The following is a 24,967-nucleotide window of genomic DNA, read 5'->3' on the forward strand; positions in this document are numbered from 1 at the left end:
GTGTTTCACTCACTCCCTGCCTGCTGCAGGGTTATCTGCCTTTCCAGTCCTGTCTGCCTGCCCCTGACACAGAGCCTGCTGCTGCTGCTGCTTCCCCCTCTGGGCCTCAGAAGCAGAAGTTAATATTAAACAGGTTCCTGAGTAAAATGGGAGCGCCTGGGAACAAAGAAATCGCCATGGCAAATTCCTACTGCTCACTGGGAGCTGGGCCCTATGGCCACCTTGGCATTTTCCTTTCTGAGTGATTCCTAGAGTTTCCATCTCCCCTGGAACCTTCCCTCTCCCAGGGGTGTCACTGCTGGAGGCATTCAGGAAATGGGAAACTCCACATCACTTTTGCTACTCTGACATGTCCACCATGGGACAGTATTTTCCTTTCCTTGTGTACCTGATTTCCAAGAGTCTATTTACAGTTGTTAGGCTGGGATTTGCTCGTTGGTGTTTCTCTGTTTTTGAAGCTTGTTTCTAGGCTGCCAATATCCAGGAGACCTCCTAGGGACATGCAGAATCATCCAGAACACATTTAACCATTCACTTATTTTACCTTAGTGAGAATTGTGGTGCCTGGAACTGTCTTGTCAGGGCAACAATCTAACCAATATGAAAGTTTGACAAAGTCACTCTTTAGTGACTTAACCTCTTTAACTGTCTTGACATCCTTCTGCTTTCATCAGCAGATTTTCATGATCATTCTAATGGATCCAAAATAACTTCCCAGATTATCTTAATGGCTTTAAAGTATTTGAATTTTTTTTTCTAATATGAAGTATTTTTTTTCTCCAGCTGTTTTTAACAGAATGCAAGACTGAACATACACACCTGGTGCACTTTTTGAACTTTTATTTCAGTGCTGAACATTGCATGAGAAATGCTCTGTGATGGAATCGGGTGCAGTAAATAAGTTTCTTCTTTTAGATACTAAAAGGTATTCCCAATTGTCATGGGACAGTTTTCCATTGAACATCCAGGCTTTCTTATAACAGGGATTTGTTGAGCCGTATTTATGAGCTATTTGACATTGATCACTGTGCTGATAATATCAGGAGGGAGTCTGCTGCATAGAGAGCCTGGATCAAGGTCTTTATTTGGGTGCTCCTTGTCCTGGATGCAGGTTGGTCTTATACAATCATTCAAAGAAGTTATTCATTCCAAGACTGTTGGAGTTCATAGTTCATTCCAAGAACTAGCCTTTTTTTGTGTTTTATGCATACCTGTACCTTGTTTTGAAGCTTTTTAAAATTGGTATGTATATTTCACCTCCTTTTAATTCAGAGCTCTGTTTGCCCAGGTCTGGATTCTGCATATTCCAGAAAATGCCAGCAAGCATTCCCATATTCCTTAGGTAGTTCAAGGACACTGAGGTCATTGTTCCAAGGAAACCTGAGGACAGATGCTCCTCTTCTCTCCTGTGCCCTTCCTAAAGTCCAGCATCTGAGGGGACTGTCCTAGTGCCTATGTTTAGAGCACAGGCTTCATTTCAGTATTTTCTGGAGTGACTGATGGCCTGGATACGTTTGATTTATTAATATATTTTCAAGGAGAGAGGCAAAATATCAGGAACACTGCAGTGACAGGGGTCTTCTGTCACCTTGCCCCTGCGTCCCAGCTTGTCACCATCTTTTGGGAATGTGTTTAGTACTTTGCTTACGGTTCTCGGCAGTAGGAAGCCAAGGGCACCATGTGGCTCGGGCAAACAGCAGTTTCACAGCCGGGATTTATTACAGAACCACAGAAGAGCTCGGGTTGGTGGGACCATCCTCCGGCCCAAGCTCCCTGCTCAGGCAGGGCCGGCCTAGGGCACACAGCATCGCGTCCAGAGGGTTCTGGAACATCCGCACTGAGGGACACGCTACAGCGCAAGGGCGCGGTGCTTCTGACCCCGTTAGCGCAGCACCGGCTGGCTCAGGGCCAACTTTTGGGCTGGGCCTTTGCGGCGCCACCGTCCCGTTCTGCTCCCGCCCCCCGCCGGCGCCACGTCGCCGTTCCGTGTCGTTCCCTCCTGGAAAAGGCCCTTTCCCGCCGCCGGCCGATCCCGGCGGGCCGAGTCGGGCCCCACGCCCGAACGCGGGGCCGCGCCGGGCGCGCTCCCGTTGGCGCCACGGGGGCGCGCTCGGGCCGCGCGCTCCGTGCGGCCGCGCGAGGGCAGCAGCGGCGCGGCCCCGCCCCCGGCGCGTTCGCGCGCGCCCGTCCCGCTCGGCCAACGGGAGCCGCCGCTGGGCCGGGGGGGCGGAGCCGCGGCCGCGCCCCGCCCCGCGCAGCCGGAAGGATCCGCTCCCGGAAGTTCCGGCGCTGCCGCCGCTTTGCGGGATAAACAGTAATGGCGGAGGCGGTGGCGGCGCTGGAGACAACGGCGGGCGCGGCGGCCGCGGCCCTGGGGTCACCCCCGGCGGCCGCGGGAGCGGCGGCCGTCGCCTTCGACTTCGCGGCCGTGCCGCCGCCATCCGCGGGGCCTGGGGGAGGCGGTTGGACCAAGCAGGTCACCTGCAGGTACGCGCCGTCCGCGGCGGGTGGGGAGGGGGAGGGAAGCGGGCGGGCGCGGCCGCCCTTCCTCGTCCTTCTTTTCCTTTCCCTTCCCTTACCTCCGCAGGCCCCCCCCTCCCCCCCCCCCCCCGTCCCGGGGCCTTCTCCCTCACCGCCGCCCCCCCCCGCCCCTCCCCCCACGGTCACGTACGCGCCGCGCGCGCCCGCCCGTGGCGCGCGCCGGCCCCGCCCCGCGCGCGTCCCCGCGGGTGGCGAACGGCCCCGGCCCCGGGCGGGACCGGCCCCGGGCGGGGCTACCGGCGGAGGTGGCGCGGCCGCGGCGGCGGCAGCCGGGCCCGCCGGTGGGGGCGGTGCGGCCCGCGGCCTTTCTGCAGCCGCGGCCTCGTGCGAGGGTGTTCCCTGCGGCCGAGCGCCTGCGGCCGCCGCGCCGGGAGCGCTCCCGCCGCCGCACCGGGAGCCGCGCGCCGCTCGTCATTGTGCGGGAACCGGCCCGCGGTGCGCGGCGCGAAGGGCGCCGTGCGAAAGGAAGTCCTGCAGGCGCGTTCCGCAAAGCGCGACAAAGCAGGAAACGCGACGTAATTTAAATTGTGCGTTTCAATCGAAATTCAAAATCGGCGATTAACTAGTGATATAGCGAAAGCTAATTAGTAAAGCGGAGAACAGGAATGGGTCGTGACATGTTGCAGAATGTGCGAAGTGGCCCTGCCTGTGTCACACAGAGGTTCTGTGTGCTGCGTCATTTCCTATCCGTGCTTTCCTTTAAACTATATTTCTGATAAATCTCCTCTCCGGGGTTATGCAAGCCGTACTGCGTGTTTTAAAGCTTGCCAGATGGACTATTTTTAAACCTACAGAGCTGGTCGGTTGGCAGGCAGTAAGGAATTTAAAACAGTTTTGTGAACGTAGACATATATTAGTTACTATAAAGGCAAATTATAATCCAGGATTAACATCGATGAGCGTTCTTCTAATTTTTAAAAATTTATTTATTTAATAAATTAAATTACATTTAACGTGTTTGTGGACAAATAAATTGTAAGTCTCTGGGAAGCAAAAAGGAGCATCCCTTGGTTAGGACAGAGGAGGCTGTAGATCTGGATTGAGTTCTTTTGTGTCTCTGCTGCTTGCCTTTCCCCCGTTTGTTTCACGGGCAGATTGCAGCAGCAGCAGCGTGAGGAGCCGCCGCTCTCGCACGGAGCTCGCTGGCTGTGTGTCTGTCTGTCCGGCGTGCCCCGCGGTGTTCAGCGCATCCCTGCTCGCTGGTGCTCCCCATCGGTTCTGGCCGTGCCCCGCTCTCTGTTTCCCTTGGCGAAGCTCCGTCCAGCAGCGCTCCCGGGGGTGCTGCGGGCACAGCGTTGTGCCGAGAATCCCCGGTTAATGTTTGATGGGGAAATGACCGGGAACCGTGCTTAGCTCAGCTCTAAGTGAGACACGAGGTCAGTGCTCCCTCCATTTGAGTTTGCCTCGTAATTTCTGAAGATCGAAAGGCTCAATTAGGCAAATTGGATTCCTGAGGCAGCAATGGAATAGGTATAGATGCAGGATCGATTTATTGAAGACAGCCGCTGCCATAGTACAGAGGCAGTCAAGTTCATCGGTGTCCTGCAGTGCAGAGAGTCGAGGGAATGTATTTATTTGCAAACACTCAGGCTGAGTGAGAAGCTAAAGCTGCTCTTTTGAAATGGTTAATGTGCTTTCATTTGAGATTAAACAATGGGATCTTGGCCTTGGATCTAATGAACGTCTCCATTCTTTGTTCCCTCTGCCTAATCCTGCTAGTTATCCCATTGCTTGCTTTATTAATTTTTATGGGGCCATTCAAGCTGAGGAAGAGTAGCTTTAATCAGGCTTTAAAGTGAAATTAGCAATTCTGACTTGCCCTTCTAGGAACCTGTGATAAAAATTTTGGATTTCTATGTTTGGTTTCAATAGGATATTTTTGTATTTAGGAAGATATGTTTCTTACTATTAAATTTTAGTTTACCTTTATAAATGAGCTGGAGGATTTACCAGTGAGATGAAGAAATTAAATTTCAAAATGCAGGTTTTTAGTGTGGGAGGTAGAGCAGTTTCTGTTTGAGTAACACTGCACAATTTTTTTGTTCACAGGCATTTTTAGTTGAATCATCATAGGGGTAACAGTAAATGCTGCCTGAAAAACTTTTGGGAGACAGTCCTTTCAGTATAAGGAGCTAGCACGTGATGGCTGGTGCAGAAATATTGCTGTTTGAGGGAAACTGGAAGGCTCAAAATTGGTACCATAAGTTCTTGCTGTTCCTTTGAATATCTGATATTATAAATAGGTTGGTTAATGAGTTTTAATATACCAATGTGATATCCTTGGGATGGATGATTAATATCTCAGAGTGAGAGACACAATGACTAAGAAGAAGGACTTTGGTTTCTCCTACACATCCAATTTTGCTGATGTTATCCTTCTGTTTTTCTTGCTGCTAAAGTTTAGAAGTCTCAGGGTGAAATATAGGAAATTATGTTCCCTAAGAGACAACGAAAAAGGTTGGGTTTTTTTTTTTTGCTTCTGTGGTTTAGCAGTTTTCAAGGCTTGTCTTTTGTAAAAATTTAAAGTATTTTCATCTGGATTAAATGGCAAGGGAACAAAGCTAATTCAGAACTTGTTTGTATTATGAACCTTTTCTTATTACTATGTTTGAAATAAAAAAAAAAGGTTGTCCTTCTGGTTGAGATGGCAGCATGGTTTTATTGAGCAGTGCTACAGCCAATCTTTTTTTTCCAGAGGCTTGACACTGTTTGTTCCGAGCTTGTGTTTCCCAGATGTCACACGACATTAAAAGTCATCAAGTTGATGTAAACAAATTGCATTTCACTTGTTTGCTTTAGACCTGAGTGCAAATAAAACCCATAGCAACTAAGTGCTGTACTTTGGGAGCTGTCTCTTAGCTGGTCTTCCTGAAAACCTGGATGAGGTAATTTTTTCTGTTTATGTGAAGAGAGTGCATCAGTAAAGTCAGGCCTCCTTAATTCTGTGCAGCACCAGGGATGAGATGCAGGGCACAAACCTCCTGACAGCCTGCCTGGATTGCCCCTTCATGGCTGCTCTGGTCTGCATCCCTGGGAGCTGCTGAAGGAGGTTTTGGAGAAGGTACAATGAGATAAATGCTGTGAAGATCAACTTTTTTTTTTTCCCCCCCTCCTTTTACTAACTCCAGGAGAATTTCATTGGCAAGTAATGTGGCTGAACACCCAGGAGCTGTGCTGGAGCAGCGTGCTTACCCTCTCTCCTGCTGCCCTTCTTCCCAGGAATTCTCAGTCTCTGGATGGCACCTGAGGAGGCCAATGCCTGCAGATGGATGTTATCCTGAGCTTCCCCATCTGCCACTCATGGCAGTGTTTGGGTTTTGAAGGAGGTTTGCTGTTGGCTGTAACGGTCTAATGTAGCTGAACCAGTAGGTTGATAAAACAAGTTAGCATTACCTGAAAGCAGAAACCTGAAGTAAAGAACAGAATACATCTGAATAAGGAAACACATTGCAAGCTTCCAAAGCTGTAGAAGGAAGAATTTGGAATAGGACTTTGCCTATTGAGAAATAGGAATATTGCCTATTGAGAAATACCCCTGAAAATCAGGATATGCACTTTTGATCAAGACATTCATAACTAGACATGTGTTGAACCTTTTTCAGTGATAAAATGCCAGTGCAGGCAGTTATTAATTTTGTCTAGTCGTTCCATGTGTTAGTGTCACTCATGTTTTCTGCAGTCATGCAGTGAACTGAACTGGGGAAATTATCTAGGCTTGGACCCTGATGAGTTCTCTAGTCTGGCTCCCCAAGCAGCTTAACCAAATTACACTTGTATATTTGAATTGGAAGGACAGAGAGCACTGCCACAATAAGTGCTTTTTTGGATGACAGCATCACAGAGGCTCAGAGAAAATCCAATTATCTGCTTGTCTTGATCTAGTTTTATCTTTTCAGATGAAATTACATGTGTTCTCTGACTACTTGACCAAATGCAAATTTCAGATGTCCTTCTGCGTGTCTATGTGTAAGGCATATAACTCGTATATTTCTCAGTTTTAAGGGTGCTTTTTTCCTATAACCAGAATGAAGAGGCTGGTATTGCTGTTGAGTAGGGTTAAATTGAGTACTCTGTGTAAGTAAAGATACTCTCCAAAATAAGTTTAATTATCTTACCCCAAAAATAATGCACTCTGTTTTATTTTTTTTTTACTTGGCCCAAGTATTTTAGCCAAACTTTGCAATTTTAAATGTCAAGTGTTACATTCTTTGTGACCTTAAAGTAAAAATCTTACCTCTTGTTGAGGGGGAGGGTTATGGAAGAAGTTGGGGTGTAATCCTAAGAGAAATACATTTTTTCCCCTCCCACTCCAGCATTCTTGTTCAGTAATGCTGAGTTTGCTGCATAGGATGGAAGGCCTTTAAGAGTGATGTGTGAATTAGAGCCTGGAGTGTTTAATGTTTATTTTTTGCCCTTTGTAGCCTGCCATTTCAATATAATAATTAGTGGCAACTTTCAGAATTACATAGAATCTGCATTTTCAGAGGATTTTCTGATGTAAACTGGGAAGGAGGGAAAGGAGTTTGGAGCTTCATTTTCCCTATCACACAGTGGGAGAATCTAATTATGGGGCTTATTAGAAATCTTGTTGGCCAAATAGTTTCTATCAGATGTCCTCACTTCAGGCAGGAGCCTTTCTGTCAGCCCCTTATTTCAGCGGCAGTGGTGTCCCAACACATGGCTGGCTCAAGGAGCAGGGTGGCTGTGCAGAGTGGCTGGGCAGCGATGTGATCCCCATTAAAAATAACCGTGGGGGCGGCAGAAGGAATGCCAGGCTCCACTGCAGCCATTTCCTGCTCTGTGCCAGCCCCTGGCTGTGAAGCTGCTGCCCCAGCACTTGGGGGAAGCCGTGCCGAGTGGAAATGAGCAAAGGGTGGAGGTAACACTTGTTAAAGAACAAACCTTAAGCAATCTGAAGTCTTTTTTACCCTTTCAGTGTGACTCCCATTTCTTAAAAGCAATCAAGCCAGAAATTCCAGTTAGATTCTAGTTCCATGACTTCATGGGTGGTTAGGTTTGGTTTTGGTTTTGGTTTTGTTTGGGGGGCTTTGTTTGTTTGTTTGGGGAAGAGGGGAGGTGAAGTACAGGTGGTTTTTTTTGGTTGGGTGTTGGTTTTTTCCTTTTGACAGGGATCTTTGTAGGTGTTTAATGCTGTTGGGTGGGTGAGTGTGACTTTTAGGGGGTTTTGTGTTTTTTTTGTTCACGGTGGAGATTTCTGATTGTACGTTTGCAAGCATGGGCCTTGTTCTGTTTTTACAACACCCTATTCCTGCTGTTTGTACCTCCACCTGACCCTGCAGAGCCTCATCTGCTTGTTTTTTATGTAGGATCACATTTCTTATCTGGTTAATTTGTCCACAGAGTACAGACAGGGGATTTGGAGTGTGAATTGCAGCAAGTGTCAGCTTGTGTTCTGTTAAGCTAGTTGAGATTTTCTTTTTCTTGTTATGTTGAATACACCACTGGTATTGCATACGGAGGGTTATCAGCTCTCTAAACACTCAACCTCAGATTTTAATATTTCCCTAAAATTGGACTGCAGATGTAGCTCTACTTATATCATTTAGTGCATTGTTCACTGGCTTTATCTGACTTCTTAAAAATGCAGTAGACTAAATGGCTGTGTAGAAGTGCATGCAGTTCAGCATCTTATCACCTTTCCTGGCCAGGAATATCAGCTTGAATGTCCTGTTCTGTGAAGAGCTGTCCTAAGCTTAGGTGTGGCTGCTGAAAGATGATCCCTGTCTCTTGTGCTGGCTGTGAGGCTGCACTCAGCTGCTTGGAGGGCCTGGTTCTGCCGGCTCTGCAAAGTGCTGGAAGTGTGCCACAGGAGGAGGGCAGGACTGCCCCATGCAGCAGCGGTGTGGGCTTAGACAGGTATTGTCTGCTTCTCAGCCTTCCCTCAGGTGGTGTTTTGTATGAGACCTAAATCCTCACAGATTTTCTTGTTTACTAGCTCTTCCTATTTCCAGTGAGTTCAGAGTCTGCAGCTTGTTATGTGGAGGCAGTGTGGCTTCTTTCTAAACTGAAGTGTTGGTAAACATTTATGGATTCAGTTTTCACCCAGGATTTTTTTCATTTTTTCCTTTTTTTCTTTGCTAATACTTCTGTGTGGATTGGGAAAGGTGTGCTTGAACTTGTCAGTTGTAGTTTTGAACATACTGAATCTGAACAGTTACGGTGCATTGAATTTCTAGAGGCTTGTTCTTCTAGGTTAAAATTGAAAAAATTCTTGAAAACCACTCTACAGTTCTCTTGAATAACTGAATTGAAGATACTGAATTAAACTTGTGGTACTTGACATGCTAAAATTGATCAAGCTGTCCTCAAAAGCGTTGAAACTGTCCCAAGTTTTTCAAGACAAGCAGCACAATATTGAAGCAGAGTGCTTTGATTTATTTGGCTCCTATCACAGGAGCTAATGTGTGTGTTTTGTCAGATGTAATTATCCATCGCAAACATGTTTTTCATTCTTGGAGAGGAAATCACATTTGATTGAATTATTTATGAATCCAGAATAGATTTAAAACCTTGGGTGATTTAGGGTGTGTCTGGATTTGAGTCTTTTGTATCCATTGTTGGGTTTCAGTAAGGTTTTTGCTTGTGTCAGGACACAGGGCTACAAAGTAAAACTCAGTGCCAATATATTTGGTCCGAGACTCTTTCCTCTTAGTGTCACAGCCCAGGATAACTTTGCTTTTACAGCTTTGTGTTTTTTCCCCAGGCTTTTGTAAGAGCAAGTCTCTAAATGTGCAGCACAGTTCACTGGAGTAGCTGAGGCTTCATCTTTCCTCAAATGTTCTTATTTTTATGGTTATACTGGGGCAGGGTCCCCTGAGTCTTTAGTGCCGTTGTTAATACAGCATACCTTGATTTATAGAACAATAAGATCATCCAAATATTTTTGCAGCTTCAGTGCTTCTCCCTAGCTGACCATTGTCTTCTCTTCCAGATACTTCATGCATGGGGTCTGCAAGGAAGGAGACAACTGCCGCTACTCCCATGACCTCTCCACCAGTCAGTCTGCCATGGTGTGCAGGTACTACCAGCGAGGCTGCTGTGCTTATGGAGATCATTGCAGGTAAAGAGATGCCCTGGCCATCCTGCAGCAAGCTGTGCACTCTGAATCCCTGAGTACAGAGCTCAGGGAAAGACAGTACATCTTAGTGCTTTCTTTTTCCGTTGCACTTTAGGTATTTTTAAAAAATAGCTTTTCACTGATTCTCTTGTCTTGCTAAATTCTATGCTATGCAGAAAAATGAGCAAAGGCAAGGTGGTAACTGGTTTTCATAAAAGTGATAGCTGTCAGTACAGGGAGTTTTCTTATTTTTTATTAATAACATGAGTAGATTAATTGAAATCTGAGATTATATTCAGACTAGCTGAGTGGATGAAAATGAGTTACACTATTTAAGTGATCATAAAAGCCTGAACAGGTAAGAATTTATTTTCTTTATGTTGTTTCTTGAGGAATTGGTACCCTGACACTGGAGGTACCATTTTAGTAAAGTAACTGGAGTTTGTCATATAAGTTGCCTGTACAAAATTGCTGTATGAAAACATACTCTGAATTGATCCATACCCCTGAAATTACAATAAAAAAGAAAGTGTGGAGAAGAAAACCAGATAGTTTCCTAGTTGAGCAAAGCTTTACAAGGGCTTAGGAATGTTTCATAATTTATTTTATTAAAACTTACCAGAAGTTTTAACATTGTGTCTTCTTGCAGCTGTAATTAGTGATTAAGCATTTGCTTCATTATTTTCTATGGTAGCTCATAGTTAGCTTTGCTTTCATGTTTCATAAAGGGTTACTATATGTAAGAATAGCAGACAGAAGAATACAGAGAGGCATTCTTTGTTATCTGTGTTGTTTTTTTGATTGTATAGATCAGTGGTCTTCCAACTTTGGATCATGCACCCCATCAGTTCAATATTTTTGAGCTCTCACCAACATATACATATATTTATAATTTATATATGTGTATCTACATCTGCTACTGTACTAATGTTATGTACATTATAAAACATATGAATTTTAAATTTTAAATTTAATTTTGAAAGCATTTTAAAGATTTTTAAAATTCTTAAGTTTTTGAATTGAAAAGAATTTTTAAAAGTGTATTAAAGGTGAAATGAAAAATATTTAATAAATATTTTATAAACAGTCCAAAGCAATTTTTACTGTCACTAAGAGCCCGGTTAGTAAAAATATTTTTTTACTGACAGTAATATTGATTCATTGGGATTTTCTATTGTTTAAAATCTTAGTGTAGCATTTTGTGATAGAGTTATTTGAAGGCCTCATTCAAAGTTCACTTTATTTCAGTCCTTGGTTTTAATGGCGGTTGTAGCTGAAAAAGGTCTTTCACAAAGATATGTAGATCCAAAAGGAAGTGTATTGTTGGCTGCCTGTACTAATGTGTGATAAATTTAGCTGGTAAGTTTCCACCTTCCCTGATGTCAATCAGCTCTTAGTGCAGATTCACTGGAAGGTGTTGCATTTTTATATTTTTAGCAAATGGGTCCAACATACGCTGGAATTCTGATTTTGCAAGATTTTTAAACATGTTAGGGAAATCACTTTCCAAGTTTAAGTGAGCAAGATATGAAAGGGTTTTGTTCTTGAGAAAAAGGTTTTTTGTAATTGACACGCTTTGTTTTTGGCAATATAATAACATAATGGTGGAAACACTTCATTTTCAAAGTGTTGTCTCCATACCACAAATTTCCTTCAAAAAGCACTTACCTGTTTGTAGAATGACTTTGTCCTGGAGGGACAGTTGGAATCTAGTTGGGTTTGGCTGGTTTGGGTTTGTTGTTTTGTTTTTTGGGTTTTTTTAATATCTGCTCAGCAGCATACAGCTGGCACTGACTTGTCATCACAGAAAAGGGCAGCAAATTTGCAGCACTTGTCTTTGTGAAATAAACATGCATAACTCATCCGTGACAATTTTTAAGTGCTTTGCCATGAGATAATCAGCAAACATCTGTGTGCTTCAGAAGATTTTCATGGTAGCTCTCCACCTCTTAACTGCAGTAAACATTTGACTGTTTAAATGTCTGTATTGGTGACATTTTCTAGTGTCACTTGGCTGCTTCTGGATCCATCTTTGCTACAATGTTTTGCCTGTGAGTGATGCAGTGATGGATTTCTGGTGGGGTGCTTTCCCTGTAGCCTTACCCTGCAATCTCCTATTGTGGTCAGGGCAGCTGCTGCTTCAGTGGTTTTACTTGCACAGTTTTTCCATAAAGCATTTGTTTTATTAAAGTAATTGTATACTACTGAGAAGATACCTCCTCCAGTGAATATTTTTGTCTTGATTAAAGTAGTAATTTGTTGAGAATGTTTCTCTACTGGTACATCTTTGGTGTCTCACAAAAAGTAGTTCATATTGAAGCAGAATCTAGCAAGTATCATAAGCTGACATGTGAAAAACATCTGTACTTTTCCTTCTGCCATACAGCAAACTTCCCACTCTGCACAATTTATTCTACTGCTTGTTTCTTCAAACTCTAGCAGTGTTTTCTGTGTGTTTCCCAACAGTATTTGCTGACAAAGGAATGCATTTTACTTTGTAACCATATTGTTTTCCATTAGTTATTTCAGTCATTTTTACCACAGCAGGAAGAAAAAGTGGTCCAGTGGCATATGGCTTTTTGTCTTTCATTGTTATGTAACAAGCCTCAAAAGAGGTTTCTAAACCCTTAGTGTGAAGTTCTGCAAAGTACTAGATTGAATGGCACATGACTTGAAACATCTTGGAAAAAATGTGGAGGTTTGCCTTTATGTTCCAGATGTTGTGATTGCCATTGCCTTGCTAATTGAGATGGCTTCATCCTTTCAGTAGCTGATATCTCAAGGTGCAGCACACAGTGAGGGCATGCTTCTTCATTAATTATAGTGAATGTAAATCCATATTTCAGATTGCCTTCTTGGTAATCTTGATCTCTTCTGTGGTTCCCTCCCCCTGAGTTCAAGAGCTGATTAGGTTAGCATTGTTTTGTTTCGTAGTGTAGCTGATGAGGAGCTGGTAGTAGGAGTAGAACTGTTAGCTCTGGCATTTTCTTGTTGGCTTTTGTTCACCTTATCAGTGCTCTCTCAGCCCACAGCTGCAGGCATCTTTTCAAGCCACTTGTTCACTTTGTCAGGGCTGGTTTAGGTAAAACAAGATCAGATAATCTGTTGCTCCATTAAGTGGGCACTAGCAAAGTTCAATATGTCACAATGTGCTGAAGGTGAGCAGACAAGGGGGTGCCACTGTCAACCCACTGGGTGATGGAGCACCTCCTTCAAGCACCTCACACGTACCACACGTGGGCTCTCTGACACATGGGCTGTGAGAACACTGCCATCAGCATGTATCTTAATAGTAATAATAGTAATTTATTGTGTTTTAAGGGGAAAAAAACCACTAAGTTGTAGTATTTTCTTCCTGCACCCCATTGGGTTGCCTTTGGAGGCCACAGATGTAGAGATCTGAAGGCTAGAATTTTAAATCTGTGCTTCATAGGAGTAGGATTTCCAAGCTGACATTTGGTTAGGAGCACCTCTTTAATATGCAGAAATTGTGACACTTCTTTGTTTTCAATCTGACACAAGCTAAGTGAATCACAGTCGCTTCAAACTTCTGTATGATCTCAAAAAATTCCCTCCTGTTGTCCTTGAAATTAGTCAGCAAATATCTAAGACTACAACAGTATATTTGTCATTTATTTTCCCCATGTAGTCGCCTAGTTGCTGGAAGACAGATTTTTGAGGGAAATGGGGCCTTCCTGTTGATTGTGGATGGTAGGGTGAAAAGGGTTCTGATTGTTTTCCACAGTAAGCTGAAAGAGGCATTAAGAATAAGTACTCAAATCAGTGTAAAATCTGTATGAGGAAAGATGCTGAGACACAGGAAAAGAATAATTTCTGTTGGTGGGGAATCTGTGAATCTGTGCCAGCTGAGACCAGGTTGCCCAAGGCATTGTCCAGCTTTGAGTATCTGCAAGCATGAAGATTGTGCACCCATTCTAGTGTTTAACTACTCTTAGAGCAATTTTTTTTCCTAATATTCATAACTGTAACTTCCCATTTTGGACTGGTGTCTACTGACTGTCATCCTGTCACTGCACCTCTTAGAAGATCTGGTTGATCTTTCCTTATGGCTTCCTGTGAGGTAGTTGGAGACAGCAGTGTCTGTCCTAAGTCTTCTCCTTATAGAGCTGGATAAACTCATTTTTCTCATTCATCAATACTGCACATGTGTAATAGGTAACTGACCTGTTTGGGACATATTTGAAGATTGTTCTGTGTGTAAGAATTGTGCTGTTTTTTGTCCAAAATCTCAGAGTACCTTGTGTTCTCTTGAGCAATGCTGAGAGATTGCAAAAGTGGAAGCATTTCTCTATAAAGAGTAATCAGTGATTTTCTCATCCTAGCCATTTCTGGGTCCTCCTTGCAAGTAGCATGTTCACATCTTCATTGGTTCATTTTCAGTACATGGGGCTGCTGTCTGGAGGTATTTGTTTGTGGAAAGTTGACATGATGTGTTTTAACTTTTTAGATATGAACATACCAAGCCACTAATACAGGAAGAAGTGACTGATGTTAACCCAGAGGCAGAAATCTATCCATCAGTGTCCTCAGAGTTTGCGTCGCTCCCTGAAACAGTTGAAGAATTTATTACTGAGATAGAAGATGAAAGCACAGATCTGGCAGCAGCAGGAGTAGGGGCTGAAGACTGGGTGAATGCAGTGGAGTTTGTCCCTGGGCAGCCATACTGTGGACGTGGTAAGCTGATCGTGGGATAACAGTGAATTTCCATCATGGCTCAACAGATTTTGTGTGGTGCATTTATTTTAATGCATTTGAGTACAGCTATTCATATTTATTGGTCAGTTCAAGTGAGCTTGGGTTTTCCAATGTGAGTAGTCAGACTGACTGTTTCATTCTGAAACCAGGTATATTTCAGGTCAGTCTCTGCATGACTGGCTTTCTCTTGTTATGTTTCTGAATGACTTGAGAATCTCCTTTGAAGTTTAGTTTGCATGTGGGATGGGAGAGGAAATTACTGGTGATAAAATTAATGTTGCTACTCTGAAGAGATAATCTGCTGCTTTTGTGTTTTGGGTTGGTTGATTTGGTTTGGGGTGGTTTTGCAGTCTTTCAAAGGTTTTTCAGTGGACATATGGATTCCTGTAAAAGGAATTGAAGCCTGTTGCTTACTTTTGTGAATCCCATGGCCAGAGGCTGAAAATGATTGATTGATTCTAGTCAGCTTTCTGGAACTCAGCCTTCAATACTGTGACAGCTCACAAGGAGAATGAGACTGAAGAAACTCATCAAATGGGACAACACTACTTGAGGAGCATACATCTCATCTGTTTTTCCTGCCAAAATATAACAGTCTTCAAATTGAAGTGAAAAATAGGCTGAAGGTGTTCACTTTAACATATTTTTTTAAACATTTGTCTCTCTAAGGCATGAGGAGGCTATGAGTGCTTAAATAAATGTTTGAATTCAAAATGGACATCTTGCATCCAGAAGAATTTGAAGATCTCATGGAGTGCTCAGATTATACTGCTTTGTCTCCATGGCACTGCTCAGATGCTCAGATTTGGAAAGAGAATGACTTTCTCAGTGTTACAGGGTGCTGCTTGGAGCCTCCTGCCAACCAGTTTGAGGAGGGTGAAGAGGAATGGTCAAGTGACACAAACAGTTTGCTACTGTTGTTGAGAAGTTTGGTTATAGAATTGTGTAATAGATATGAGCTCTGGGAACTTGAGTATATCCCAAAGGATTGAAAACTTGACAGCTATCTGTGAATGTGCCACCTTAGTGTTATAAAAGATAAAGCTTCTGCGCTTGTTGAGACAAAGGATTTTTAAATATATTTTAATCAGAATATAATATTTAGATTGGAAGGACCTCTGGATTTCATCTAGCTTGTTTCCTGCTTAAAGGTTGCCAGGGGCTTTGTTTAGTTGAATCTCTATCCTCAGAGATGTTCAAAGGGCCATAACCTCTGGGTATCCTTTGTGGTGTTTGACTTCTTTCACAAAGCAAGCCTCTTTCCTAGTATGTAATTGGATTTTTCCCTGCCTCAGCTTGCCTCTGTCTCTTGTCATTTGCATATCTGAGAAGAGTCAGTCTCTTTTCTTGAGAGTCAGCCCCATTAATGGCTGGCTGGCCCTCCACTGGAATCAATTCTTTGCTGGTTTGAGCAGCCAGAGATCTTTTAAATACACACAGTCCTTATAGAACTGGTGCTTCTTCCTGAAGTCCAAGTCACTACACTGTTAACTTAGTATTACTAAAGCATTTTTTTTTCCTAGACGTACTTTTCATGCAAACTTGTGCAAGATTGAGTTAAATAGCATTCTCTTCTGTGAATCTTGTTGCAAGTCTGTTTTATAGCTTTTGAAACTTGATGTAAACATACTCATCTGTTTCTGTTCTGAACAGTGCTACATGGTGCTAATTCCCACAGTGACTTTAAAAAAAACTTCACTTTTCTGAAGCAACTGTGTTTATTAAGCTACAGAAATAAAAACGTGTGCAGTGTGTTCTGTAGTGTATGCCTTAGAGCAGATTATTCTCGTCAAATTGCTGGAGAAATGTACTGATACTTGGAAACTTCAAAATTAAATATATTTCTCAAGGTTCCCTAGAAGCCTATGTGTTTCAAATTTTCTTGAAAATGATAAAGATTCAAGGCTGGCAGTTTAACCATGCATAGCTGGGACTATAATGCTCACCTTTTACCATGATTCTCTGATTCAGGACTAAACCTGATATCTTGAAGATGAGTTCAGGACCTAGCATAGAAAATAGTGATGATACTTCAGGTACTCACTTGTTAGTTGCTCAGATGTGCCACATTTCCATGCTTGTTCTGCAGTAATTGAGGAAGAGTAGAAAGGCAGAAATACAAGAAAGAATAAACTGGATGTCTGTTTCCTGTTACTGAAAGATTAATGTGTTTAATGCTATGAATTGTGTCCTAAGTGCAAGCAGGTGGTGTGTGGATCAAAGTTAACAAACCTGTTTTTCCACTAGTATGAATTTAACCCTGTTGTCTGGGAAATGGGCAATGAGAAGGTGGAGATTGAGTCCACCTGCTGGTGAGCAGAGATTTGGAAACAGCAAACAATCGCAGAGAACAAATGCTGCTCTGAAGGATGTTGGACTTGTAACTGTTTGGGCAGTGAAGTCTTCTGAATTTTTCTAATTGTGGTTTCAAAGAGGAAGTAAAACTGTAGCTGCTATAGTGCAGAAGATACAGAAAATACACATGCTGTTCCAGCCTCACAGTAGAGAGTTTCTTCTTAGTATCTAATCTAAACCCACTCTTTTTCAAGTTGAATTTTCGTTTGAAACCATTACCCCTTGTCTTATTACTACATGCCTTTGTAAAAAGTCCCTCTTCATCTTTCTTGTAGGCCCCCTTCAGGTCCTGGAAGGCTGCAGTAAGGTCACCCCAGAGCCTTCTCTTCTCCAGGCCGAGCAACCCCAACTCTCTGAGCCTTTCCTCATAGGGGAGGTGTTCCATCCCTCTAACCATCTTCATGGCCCTCAACTAGGTAAAAAAATCGGTGACAACATGAACTTGAGCAAACACTGGCAAATGCAACAGTTGAGGGACTAAAAGCTGAATGGTAGTTGTGATTTTTGTTACTTCTTATGGAAGTGGAGACCATGGATTTTAAATGGGAGGGCAAGTGGGATTTCAATAATTAAGTACATATTTTCATGTTCTGCTAAGCTACTCAGGAGAGAATGTAGAGCCTAGTACATGGTTTCTTGTCACTTTTCTTGGTGCTAGTTCACTAAAACTCATGGGGAAGAAGAGCTAATGAACATAACTTTGTTTGAGAATCACAGACTGAAAATGAACAGGTTGCCAGGGGACCTGTTACTCATTGGCTTTGAAAAGTATGTTTCTAACAAACAGACTTCTCCAGGATCACTAGGTGACCACTACAGTCTGAGATGGTTCAAGAAAGAGAGTTGATCTTATCTTGAGAGCTAATATTTTTCTACACTAATCTTCAATATTTGCTTATTTCTCAAAACTTAAGTTGCAGGGACATGCATTTTCTTTTTCCTAAGACTAACAGACTGATACATGCCTGTTGTTATGTCTTTGCTCCATGGGGATGAAAACTGCGAGTGTGCAGCCTCTGATTAATTTTGAGGAGTCTGTCCTTCACTTTAACTGATCCAAGTATGCCTTTGGTAGTTTTTGCTTGCTTCTGCAAATCTAGTGCTTGAACGGCTTCTAAAAGTTACACTTTCTTATAGCGTAGATAACTTGCTACTCTGTAACGGCTTCTGGTTATGTAAATGAACTCCAGCTGCTGTTCTTCCTCCTGTTTACTCTGAATATAGTAATGCTTTATGTTTATTACACCTTCAGTTTCTCACTGACTGCTTTTGTCTTCTAATTCAGTCATCATCCTACTTACGTAACAATCTCAGAAGGCTGACTTGTGGTGAGGCAGGCAAGCATGTGTTTGAGGTACAGGGAGGAGCGTTCAGCAGTAGCTGTCTAAAGCGGGAAGAGAAAAGATACAGATTTCAGTTCAGCTTAAGATTAGGTAAGGGAATTTACTTAGAATTTTGCAAAACTGAAAGCCAGCTTAGAATGCAGGGATAATAGCCTGAATTTCAGTTTCATGTGTCTGGCTAATTGACCAGATATCTGTTTAGGACAGATTTTTTGGCAAATATGTAGAATGAAGTTAGTTTGAGAGATGTGGACACCACTTTTCTATCAATCCTAGAGATGCATGGGAGTCCAGAAATGAAAGTTTGTTCAGGCTAAAGAAGAGTGTGCTGATTAGCCTGCACATAAGGAATTGCTGATGTGGTATTGCCATACTAGCATTTTGTTATGCTGGATACATCCTTATTATTTCAGCTGTGTGATTTCTGGGGAAAAAAAACTGTTAACTTTAGCTGATGTGAAAATTTTAAGTAAAGTGAAATTGATTCTAAAAGCAGTGAGAGATTTGTAGCCTTATTTAATGGTTGCTGAACCAGAGTCTGTATTAAGCTGCTGATGACTAGTGCAATTTTTTTAGGTGGACTTAGCCTGTAAATGGATCTTCCCTGACCACTGAAACTTAGATAGCTTTAATCTTGTCTGGGTTGAAGGATGAAAAAATTGGTCTGGAAATTAATTGAGTGGGGAAAATAATTTAGTTCAGATTGAGGTGTGTGAACTTGGACTGAAATGAACCTAGGTTGTTTCTATTACTCTATTTGGGCAACCCTGAGTGTTCTTACTCATGGTGCTCAGAATCTGAATGTGCTGCTTACTGTTCTTAATTCTGTTCCCAGCTGCTCCTTTCTGTGCTGAAGCACCCTTGCAGGAAATGGTGATTGAAGAAGAATATGAGAAGCAGCAGGCAGATGTGGAGATGAAGAAGGAGCTGTGTCCCTACGCTGCGTTAGGAGAATGTCGTTATGGAGAGAACTGCGTGTACATCCATGGGGACGTGTGTGATATGTGTGGCCTGCAGGTCTTGCATCCCATTGATGCTGCACAGAGATCTCAGCACATAAAGGTAGGCAAACAACTGTCTGCTGTTTAGCAGCTGTAAGTTATTGCTTCCTAGCTTGCCTCAATCACTTGTTACTAATTCCCTTTTATTTGAAGGTGTGTGCAGGTCAGGCAGTGAATGAAATTCCGGTTGTAAACTGGACTGTTTCCTGCCAGGGTCATACTCAAGAGCAGCTGGATTTCCTTATCTGTGTCGGGAGAGCAGTCTGCTTAAAGATACTGGAGCTTTGTTCTTTGCCTAGTCAAAGTGGATGGTCTTTTAGATTGCCTTTTCATGTTTAAAAGCAGTGTCTGAAGGAAGGAATTTGAACTCTGAATTGATTGTTCCCCAGTACTTGAAAACTTTTTTTTTGAGGATGAAGATTTTTTTCAGCTTAATCACACTTCATGCGTTATGCAAAACAGCAAACTGAGTTTAAAGACCTGCTTAGACCTCACCAGATGAGCAGTCATCTCTGTAGTTGTTTTCTTTGTGTCTCCTTTTCAGTCCTGCATTGAAGCTCACGAGAAGGACATGGAGCTTTCCTTTGCCGTCCAGCGCAGTAAAGACATGGTGTGCGGGATCTGCATGGAGGTGGTGTATGAGAAAGCCAATCCTAGCGAGCGCCGCTTTGGGATCCTCTCCAACTGCAGCCACACCTACTGTCTCAAGTGCATCCGCAAGTGGAGGAGTGCTAAGCAGTTTGAGAGCAAGATTATAAAGTGAGGCACTTTCCCATTCCGATTGTGCTTTGTTACTGTGGAACAGCTTAGTACCTTGTGACAACTTGCAACAGGCTTCCAGATGCAGACTGCGCAGAGGCTGCATTCAGTGCATACTAACTTTTAGTTTAGGAGTGAAATAATTGTTAGGGATAACATTTACACTCTGATTTGGTTAATACCGGGTTAAGTTTGCAAAACTCCATGGTAGTAAATAACTGTTGTTTATTGAGTTGCATGTTGTCCAATGGTTACTGTTCGTGTCTTGGACACCCAGGCAGGAATCTGGAAACAGATTAACCAGTTCAGAATGTATGCTGCTTAACTCATTACTGCCTTAGAGCATTATTCAGTTGGCAAAACATTTCTCCATTTAAGGCTGTTCTAGAAAATACAAAGTTCCAATCAAATAAATATAGGAAAAATACCAAAATAAATTTATTTAATTCTAAAGAAAAAGGAGTCTGTGTGAAGTGTTTTTTCAAGCTTTTCTGAGACAAGCTGACCAGCTGCCATTGCCATTGAGTTCTTGAAGAGAATGTAGGTTCACTTATAAGAGTCTAGATTGAAAAGATTTAACAGCCAGTATATGAGTACAGTACCTCTTAAAAGATGGATATATGCCATGGTTTGTTATATAGGAGAGAGAGCGCCCTGTAATGTGGAATTTTGCAGCACAGTCTGTTCGTTTCCCAGGTCCTGCCCAGAATGCCGGATCACGTCTAACTTTGTCATTCCAAGTGAGTACTGGGTGGAGGAGAAGGAAGAGAAGCAGAAACTCATTCAGAAATACAAGGAGGCAATGAGGTATGAACAATGCAGCCTTTTATCAAATTGAGACTGCAGAGATAAAGGCACATGTGGAGAAGAAGGGTGTTCATGTAAAGCCCCTTTTCACACCTTGTTTCCACCACTGCGTGTGAAACATATCTCTGCCTAGCTGCCCACAGATGCATGCACACACACAGTCCCAAAGCTATTCCTGTGTTCTTTCACCTCAGGCTTCCCCTTCTCTACACAGAACACTGGTAGTGTAGCCCTAAGGCAGTCCAAGCTCGTGCACTGCACACCGTTGGTGTCCCTCTGCATGCATCAGTTCACACAGGGTGTAATTAATCATTTCTGCATGTAGGTCTTCCACTCACAAAATGCCTTCTGCTCCTGCTACCTGAGATCCTTGTGGACTGCAGGTAGATGCAGTTTTGTAGTCTGATTGGGGTGTGCTGTCAGTAAGGGTTGGATATTTTCCTTTCCAGCAACAAGCCATGCAGGTATTTTGATGAAGGCCGTGGGAGCTGTCCATTTGGAGGAAACTGTTTTTACAAGCATGAATATCCTGATGGCCGCCAAGAGGAGCCGCAAAGACCCAAAGTAGGAACCTCAAGTAGATACCGGGTTAGTGATGATGATCAATTGTTCTTTCAGCAGAGAGCACAGGAGGGGTGTGCATTATGTCTTCTGCCTTGAGAAGAGGCTAGGGAAATACTGACTTTTCTTTTTTCCACTTCTGCTAGAGCTCTGTAATGGTGAATTTGAAGGAAGCGGTGCTCTAAAGTTTGTGAATGCTGGAGGCCAAGACGGAAAGACTAAATTTAAAAAACTTTCTTACAACATACTGAAGTAAAAATGTTGGGTAGCAGTAATAGGGGTGTGTGTAAGGGTTAATGCTGCTGGAGGTCAGTATCTCCCTGAAAGAAAAATGTGATTTCTTGCATGTCAGAAAGTACCAGGGGCATGTCAGCCTCTGGAAAGGCTCCTGCTTTGTACCACTGGGTCACCTGGGAAATCCTTGTGTTCCGTTTGCAGGCGCAGCGGAGGAATCGGTTCTGGGAGTTCATCGAGGAGCGAGAGAACGGTGACCCCTTTGAAACCGACGAGGATGAGGTGGTGACCTTTGAGCTCGGTGAGATGTTGCTGATGCTGTTGGCAGCCGGAGGGGATGATGAGCTAACGGATTCCGAGGATGAGTGGGACTTATTTCATGATGAGCTGGAAGATTATTATGATTTGGATCTATAGCACCTGTCAGTGGAGTGTGGACTGTTGTCTTGGCTTCAGGCAGTAGCTATTACCTGTGGTGTTGTGGCAGTGCCTGTGTTTCTCCTAGGCAGGCCGATCAATTCCAGGTGCTGTTGTAATAACTTTTACCCAGGGTCTGTCTCCTCCCTTCCCCTCCTTTCCCACCCCAGGAGTGTTGTTTTTCCTCTGTTTCAACAAATAACAATAAATAAATCTTTAAAATGTTAGTTTTTGTAAAAATGAATTTAACTGTCAAACAGTTAGCTTAGGTTTGTTGCTTCATCTGTGTACCCAACAGAGTTCACCCAGTTCCAGGGTTAAAGTGTTTACAGGACTTCCACACTCATTTTGAAGAGCCCAGATACAAAAATGAGCAGTGGCCATGCAGTGGGGATGTTAATTGGCTGATGGCCTTTTTTCTGTCTTTGTACCAATATTTCTGATTTCAGGCCAGATACAAATAATTCTTTCTGGAATCAGCTCCGTTCCAGCCCCCTCATGTACACGTCTTCATTTGTGACTTTTGGTCTCTGTTTACTTGCACATTACTATTACTACTGTGTAACCAGAACCAGGTGTGAACGTTCTGGATTTTTACTGTGTTTAGCATGAAAGGAAAATGTCTTTGTGAAAGGAGAACTCTCTATGTGTATATACAGATAAATGTAGAGTTGGACCTCAAGGATGGGGAGACTCTGTGTAAGTTAAAAATAACAAAATCATCTTTCACCCCCTCTTGGTGCATGAAGTCTTGCCTCCAATTGGACATGAAACTGGTCTCAGCCCAGACTGGGAAACGATCCTGATTATCGCTTAACTTGATAGATGGCACTCCCTAATACACCAGCTCTCTTTCATGTGTATGATTAGGGTTGTCCAGGAGCAGAAATCCGGTTAGCCAAGGTGGGGTCAGAGGAACACCAGAGAGGACCCTTTAGCTTTATCGCTCTGTAACTTTTAGAACTTCATGTAAACACTTAAGCCGTGAGCTTTGCTAGAAACTCGCTGTGCCTCCCAGCTGCTCTGAGGTACTTGTGCCTCTCTGCAGCTGAGTTGGGCAGGTTGCCTGGTAAAGCTGTTCAGTTTATGTGAGTTACTGCTTACAAAGGCAGTCGTGCAGTTTCTGGCTGTAATTTGCATTGAGAAATTACTTTGCCACCAAAGCCCCAGCACAGGAATTTTAACCTTGCATTACATTATTGCTGTTTTTTATTGACTTGTGGATGCCCCGTGATCTGTTCTCCTGCTGCTCTTGTCCCCTAGACTGCCTCTCCTTTCACTTTTAAATGGAATGAGAAATTGTTCTGAGGTCTATAACGTATTGTTTTGCAGCTGCCTTTTGTAAGAAGCACTTTTCCCAAATAAAAAAAGTAAAAAAAAGTTAAACAAGAAGTCAGTCTGTTCTTTCAAGTTTGAAGGTTCTGGTTTTTGACTTGATTATTTTTATGTGTGTTTCTGTAAATACAGAGGCATTTATGTCACTTATTCTTAACTCCTGCAGAACCGTGTACAGAATTCCAGCATTGTTAGAGCCTTTCGAGCAAAGACCCTCTAATGCAAGAGACACATTCCAAACAGACAACTGAGACAGCTGATGCATTGAAGGAATATCTGGGGTCATTAGTAAGAACTGACATGTCTTGCTTTCTCAGAAGTCAGTCCTCCACTGTTGTGTTAATTTTATTTGCACTGGACAAAGCCAGCTGCAGGACGTAGTCATATCCACAGTTTCCTATCGTAATGCTTTTGGGCAGCAAGTCCAAGCACTGCTACAGGCCACTTCCTGAGGCTCCATGTGCTTGTGTTCAGATAGAAACATTTTTCTGCAGAAATACACAAAGTTGCAAGTAAACTGCTAGAAGCATATTAAGATGCCGGGGACATGATTTTAAAAAAGTTTTAAGTGAACAGAGTGAAGCCATTTTTGGTTTGTTCAGTTTGTTTTTGGTTTTTTCCCCAGGGGCCAAGTAGCAGAGGGAGGAAAGGAATGTAATTTGAGCAAATGATACTTTGAACTGATAAAAGGGAGAAAACAGAAAAAAGTTAAAGCCTCCCTGTCCTACATGGTGAACATAAGTTATGTCCTATTGGAGAGCTTCATTCAAATGTGAGTTTGTAACAAAGCTGTGTTCTGATAAGGTGGAAAAAGGCAATGAACTTACCAGCCAGAGCACATGTGTGAGTTTGCTTTCATAAGGGGTCAGGAGTGGTGTGCTTTACTCCCTGCCTGAGTGTATGGGTGGCACGGAGGTGGCTGCTGGTGCTTCTGAAGCTTCCTCCTGTACACATTACAGAGGAGGCTGAGAATACCCAGCTGAGTGATGTGCTTTGGTGGAGGCTGGTGGGTGGAGCTGCATGGCACTGATGTGTTTACAGGCAGTGTGACAAATGGCTCCTGTTGCTTTGAAGTGTGCTGTGTTCCTGTTGTGCAGGTTCAGGAACTGCCTGTGTTTGTCCCCAAGCCAGCACTGCTGGGTGCCACTTCCCTTCTGAACCAGAGCCTTGTGTCTGAGCTGCCTGGAGCACTGTGACTCCCACCCCCACCAGCCCCAGACTGGGACAGCTGAAATTAGAAGGGTCGCTGAGATAAGTGTGTTAGTAGGCTGCTATTCTTCCTCTGTGAGAACAGCAAAAAATTCAGTAGAATTAAGCTTATAATGTAAGACGATGGTGGATGACAACTCTGGCTGTGCTACATTCTCTTCAAGGAAATACTTAAGGTACAGAAACTGAAAAGAGTAGCATCAAGGAAAGGGTATAACATCTCCATAAACTTCCACCAGCAGAATCTTAATTTCAAATCCAAAATCTTTAGAAAAAGATGGATGCTGTCACTTAAGATGCCTTGACTTTACTCCCTAGCCAGAATACATTTCATTTGATACAACCTTTGCCTCCTGTGGAAGGTGCAGGGTAAGTGTTCTCCCTGCTCTCCCTGCTCTGTTCTCCCTGCTCTGAACGTGATCATTCAAGGTAAGAGCACTTGTTACAACTTTGGCTGCTTTAGTTCAAATGATGCTAGCACAGCTGGCCTGCGTGGCCCAAGGTGGATTGTAACCTTTGAGGAAATACCTGGTTCATTTAATGAAATACAAAGGAACTTTCCTACTAGTGCAGGTACAGAGGAGATTTGTATTTGGAGGGTACATGAGCTA

The 24,967-nt window shown here is 43.1% G+C and overlaps 1 protein-coding gene across 3 annotated transcripts; it reads left to right on the forward strand.

The window, feature by feature from the left end:
* The first annotated feature begins 2,382 nt into the window (after nt 1-2,382).
* Nucleotides 2,383-23,186, forward strand: MKRN1 (makorin ring finger protein 1). 3 transcript variants are annotated; one of them, XM_054281914.1, is made up of 9 exons: nt 2,383-2,487; nt 9,494-9,622; nt 14,088-14,314; nt 16,966-17,106; nt 18,869-19,095; nt 19,579-19,793; nt 20,490-20,600; nt 21,050-21,188; nt 21,600-23,186. In XM_054281914.1, the coding sequence occupies exons 2-9, from the start codon at nt 9,501-9,503 to the stop codon at nt 21,810-21,812; spliced, it is 1,395 nt and encodes a 464-aa protein (XP_054137889.1). In that variant the 5' UTR covers nt 2,383-2,487; nt 9,494-9,500; the 3' UTR covers nt 21,813-23,186. The 3 variants fall into 3 exon arrangements, with proteins under 3 accessions (XP_054137889.1, XP_054137890.1, XP_054137891.1); XM_054281915.1 differs by lacking the exon at nt 16,966-17,106; XM_054281916.1 differs by lacking the exon at nt 16,966-17,106 and having other exon boundaries at nt 21,050-21,164.
* Nucleotides 23,187-24,967: the final 1,781 nt, after the last annotated feature.

The sequence above is a fragment of the Melozone crissalis genome, unplaced genomic scaffold, assembly GCF_028551555.1.
Source record: "Melozone crissalis strain CALT ecotype California unplaced genomic scaffold, PUWL_Pcris_2 ptg000033l_1, whole genome shotgun sequence".
Classification (NCBI taxonomy): domain Eukaryota; kingdom Metazoa; phylum Chordata; class Aves; order Passeriformes; family Passerellidae; genus Melozone; species Melozone crissalis.

Coding starts and splice junctions, on each gene's coding strand:
- MKRN1 (XM_054281914.1), top strand. CDS start 9,501: ATGCATGGGGTCTGCAAGGAAGGAGACAACTGCCGCTACTCCCATGAC. Junction 9,623..14,087: donor GCTTATGGAGATCATTGCAG/GTAAAGAGATGC, acceptor TTAACTTTTTAG/ATATGAACATACCAAGCCAC. Junction 14,315..16,965: donor GCAGCCATACTGTGGACGTG/GTAAGCTGATCG, acceptor TCTTTCTTGTAG/GCCCCCTTCAGGTCCTGGAA.